General features: G+C 51.2%; 1 protein-coding gene across 3 annotated transcripts in view; it reads right to left on the bottom strand.

Annotated features, from left to right (window-relative positions):
* Positions 1-300: 300 nt before the first annotated feature.
* The window catches only part of rapgef2b (Rap guanine nucleotide exchange factor 2b), a 111,175-nt gene continuing 106,937 nt past the window's right edge, over positions 301-4,538 (bottom strand). For all 3 annotated transcript variants that reach the window (XM_042061734.1, XM_042061733.1, XM_042061732.1), the window contains 3 exons: positions 4,197-4,538; positions 3,429-3,716; positions 301-3,262 (listed from right to left, as the gene is read on the bottom strand). The exon at positions 4,197-4,538 is cut by the window's right edge and continues 116 nt beyond it. In XM_042061734.1, coding sequence (XP_041917668.1) covers positions 3,237-3,262; positions 3,429-3,716; positions 4,197-4,538 — 656 coding nt within the window. In that variant the 3' untranslated portion in view covers positions 301-3,236. The remainder of the gene's footprint in view (positions 3,263-3,428; positions 3,717-4,196) is intronic.

Consider the following 4,538-nt stretch of genomic DNA (forward strand, 5'->3'; position numbering starts at 1 on the left):
AATTTGATTGGTTGGTGCCCTCCGTCGATTGGCTTGATTGGCCGGTGCCGTCTGTCGGTGCAGCAACAGCTGAACTTCTCAACGCGAGCGACAGAAGAAACGCGACGCAACAGACACACAATTCAGTTCGGCAACGGATGACGTGAGCCCATGTACACTGCTGAGTCATGCTTTAGTCTGCTCCAGCTGGTCGCTCCTGTACACTGCTGAGTCATGCTTTAGTCTGCACTGATGCTGAGCGCCAGTGCTTCACTGCTGAGTCATGCTATCGTCTACATAGAGGAGGAAATGAGGCAGGGAGACAGTTGTCTTTTTTATTTGTTCTGACATACACTTGTCAGTTAAAAAAAAGTACGAGAGAGTTACACATTTCAAGTTACTTCCATGTCTTATCTTGTGCAAACACTAGATGGTGCCAGACGTCAGTCGACGAGACAGTATTCAAAAGGGGCAAGAAGATCTGAAGAGAGTAAGTGCATTTTTAAACCTAGGACTCGTTTCCGGTCATCGTATTTATTCATCCTCCAGCTTCATATCAACTGGACGTTGAGGCATAAACATAGTACAATTTCTACAAGTCAACAAAAATATAACCAATATGTACAATTATTGTATTAAAAATACAAAAAAAGAAAACAAAAGAAAAAAAAATAACAGCCAATACATACTCCACCAATTGTCTTTTTAAAAGACGTACAGGTAAAAGTATCAGGAGGAGAATGAAGATTTTCACCAGCTAAATAAGCACTTCTCACATGACATCACACATGACATCACACATCACGTGGTGTAGCCAAGCTACCTACTACCTTTACTCTTCTGCTTGTACAGGGTTGTGCAACGTTTTGTGTGTGTGTGTGTGTGTGTGTGTGTGTGTGTGTGAGGACCGTGAGCCATAGAGGCCTGCAACCTGCAGCCTTCACATCGAACAAAGACAGGAAGCAAACCAGAAACAAAACCACACAGGAAGTGATGTCACAGAGATTCCATGGAGAACACTGTAACTACAAGGTTTTCTAACTCAGTTCACAAAAGTCGGATTTTCTTTTTTTTTCTCTACAGGCTGATCAATGTGATCAGCGTTACCATAGTGACAAAAGAAGAGGAGGTGTGGGGGGGCTTGTCTGGGCCACATCTGGGCCAGAGTCTGCAGGGACGTCTCCACCTCTGCCCTCCCCAACCACCTCCACATGAATAAAAACAACCCATCAAACAAATACAAAACAGTCTAGAAAGCATCTGGAACCCTCCAGAATCCAGTCTAGAACGTGTCTGGAACCCTCCAGAGAGCGCAGTCAGTCCAGGTTCTCCAGCAGCAGAGAGGGAAATGTGGATTTGTTCAGTGGACACACCCTCCTTCAGTTCCAGTAAAAGTCAGTGCGTGGATGGAGACACGGACACACACACACACACACGCAGCCATCAGTTTCAGATAAATATGAGCAGATACCCCCCCACACACACACACACACACACACACTCGCTCCTGTAGGACTCCACTGTTGATCTAGTGAGGAGATTATAAACCCTTCATGTGATTAAGAAGTGTGTGTTCACACACCTGATGGAAGTACATCCCTCTGATACTTTACCCCTCAGATGCCCCTCTGCCCCCTCAGATACTCCTCTGCCCCACCCTCTGAGTCATACTCCGCTCCCCCGAGTGCCCCGCTCCAGTGGCGCCTGCCCTCACCATGCAACATGCCCCTGGGCTAAACGCCACCTATGGCATCCTACAGTTATCCTGCTAGCCATTTAGCTCTTAGTCCCACTCCCACTAACGTTGCTATGCAGTTAGCCTGCTAGCCATTTAGCTCTTAGTCCCACTCCCACTAACTTTGCTGTGCAGTTAGCCTGTTAGATCCAAGACCCACTCCCAGTAACTCTGTTGTGAAGTTAGCTTTCTAGCTCATAGGCTTGCTAGCACACTCCTGCTAATTTTGCTGTGCTGTTAGCAAGTTATGCCCCCCAAACCCCCCCCCCCCCCCTGCTATTTTCTGCAGTTAGCCTGATTGGTGGTACTCCACTTCCAGCTACCCCAGTTAGCTTCTTATTCCCATGCTAGCTGGCCCTCCAGTTAACCGGTTAGCTCTTATTACCATGCTAGCTGGCCCTCCAATTAGCCGGTTAGCTCTTATTCCCATGCTAGCTGGCCAGCAGATAGTCACTTAGCTTGTACACTGCTGGCTAGGCTGCTAGCCTGTTAGCCAGATATCAGAGGGCCTCCTGCGCCTCAGGCACCGTTTGTTGGGATCACACTGGACATGTCCGTCCAGTCCTGTCAGCTCTGGAATCAGTGTGTGTGTCGGGGATGGAGTGTGTGTGCTGAGGATGGAGTGTGTGTGTGTCGAGGATGGAGTGTGTGTGTCTGTCAGGGATGGAGTGTGTGTGTGTCAGGGATGGAGTGTGTGTGCTGAGGATGGAGAAAGGGCGTGTTCTTGACAGAGGCACTTCCCAGCGTGTGGAGGAGTTAGGAGTTGCTGCTAGTGTGCGGACCCTCCCACGCCACCCCTGACCCAAACAGAGTGCATGATTGGACACCAGGAAGCCCCGCCCACGGACCTGCTCCAATGGTGAGCATGGTCAGGTAGCAGCAGTGGCCAATGAAAACGCTCTGTTGATGGCTCTCCAGGCCGTCACTGATATGATGACACTACGATAATAATGATGATGATGATGATGATGAAGGTTGGTGTGGAGTGATGTCACACCCCCTGTCCAGTGGGTGAGCTGGAATTTCAGTGTGTGTGCATGTGTGTGTGTGTGTGTGTGTGTGTTGTTCGATATAAAACAGTTTAAAAAGTGCAGATGATGGATGACTCCAGAGTGGGTGTGGCCTCAGGAATGCTGTTGTCCGGACAACAGAAGTTCGCAGTTTTTCTTCAAATTTATTATTCAAACATGAATGTCGCACCGCGCTCTGTGTATGTGTGTGTGTGTGTCAAAGTGAAATTGTTTTTGTAGTCTTGTCATATGTTCCAAAGTGCAGGCATTGAGTTTGAGATCCCAGTCTCTTCTCTAAGTCCCTCCCCCTCCAGTCCTTCACAGTACGGCGCAGGGCGGGGTAACCGGGGTAACCGGGGTAACCCCCCCCCCCCCCCCCAGTGCTTTAAGGCAGAGAAGACAGATGGATCCACCAATCAGGAAACGGCAGGCAGCACCGCTGGGCGTGGCTCAATGTCTGTCTGCTGAAATCCACGTCAGGACTGCCCTCACACACACACACATACTCACACTCACACTGCAGACACCTGCTCGTCCTCTGTAAGACAAGAGAGGGAAGAGATGGTCAGTAAACACACACAAAACACACAAACACACACTCTTAAAAATATTCATGCATGCATGATGCATGTGCAACTGAAACGTGTGTATTCAAACATAGACAAACATAAAGCTGCTCAGATACAGTCCTGGTCAACTCTTACCCTCCTCTTCCTCCTCCTCCTCCTCCTCCTCCTCCCCTCCGTCCTGGGAGTGTGTGTGTCGTGTGTGTGTGTCGGCTGAAGCAGCGAGAGCTTGCTGGGAGTCCGGCGAGTGTGTGACGAGCCGGGAGCGCTGCAGCGCGGTGGTGTAGTCCGGTGGCCGGCGCCCGCCGTGTGTGAGTGTGTGTGCGTGTGCGGGCACGCTGCCCTCCATCGTCACATCTGAGAGGGTGAGGCCCGTGTACCCGGGTGGCGTGGGAGGGGGGTCACGATACCGCCCCTCCTTACGCGCTGCAGGGGACACAAGAGACACACGTCAATCATCTCATCACGGGCCAATCGGCTGTCATCAATCACACTGGCCAATCAGCTGTCATCAATCATCTCATCACGTGCCAATCAGCTGTCACCAATTATCTAATCTCTGGCCAATCAGCGGTCACCAATCACACTGGCCAATCAGCTGTGACCCAACACAACCAACTCTACCAAAGTCCCACCACTTGGCAGTCACCTTGGTAACCGCGTCGGGTAGTTATTTTGGACTAACAAGATTAGAGTCCTATTCAAACGAATACTATAGCATCCAATTCTAGAATGATCAAATGGGTAGGCTATAAAAGAGTGCAAAGTTATTTGTGTTACTTTATGGCATAACATTCAGAATCTTTACACCCCTAAAAAATAGTGAGCAGTATAGTGACTCATTGCCAACGTGTCGCCTTAAAGCCCCTCTCACAGAAATGTGCTGGCTGCCATGGTAACACTTACTGACGACAGCCTTGGTGTTGCCGACGGTGATGGGGGACGGGCGGCGGCTGGCCTGCTTGGACTCCTCGGAGCCGGTGGAGGTGATGCTGCTGGAGTCGGCGTCGCCACTGACGTCCTTCCCGCCACGGCGCTTGATGGTGCCCGTGTCGCCCTCCGGCTCCTCCCCCCAGCACGCCACCGAGGACGAGGAGGAGGAGCCAGCCGACGACGCCCAGCTGCCACGCCCCGCCCACAGCCCCGCCCCCTCCGCCAGCGTCTCCCAACTGCGGCCCTGCTGCATCGTCTGGATGTTGTCATGGGAACCGCTGGAACAAGACGTCCAGCTGCCCCGGCCACTGTCGG

Source organism: Alosa sapidissima, chromosome 14 (genome assembly GCF_018492685.1).
Source record: "Alosa sapidissima isolate fAloSap1 chromosome 14, fAloSap1.pri, whole genome shotgun sequence".
NCBI lineage: Eukaryota > Metazoa > Chordata > Actinopteri > Clupeiformes > Clupeidae > Alosa > Alosa sapidissima.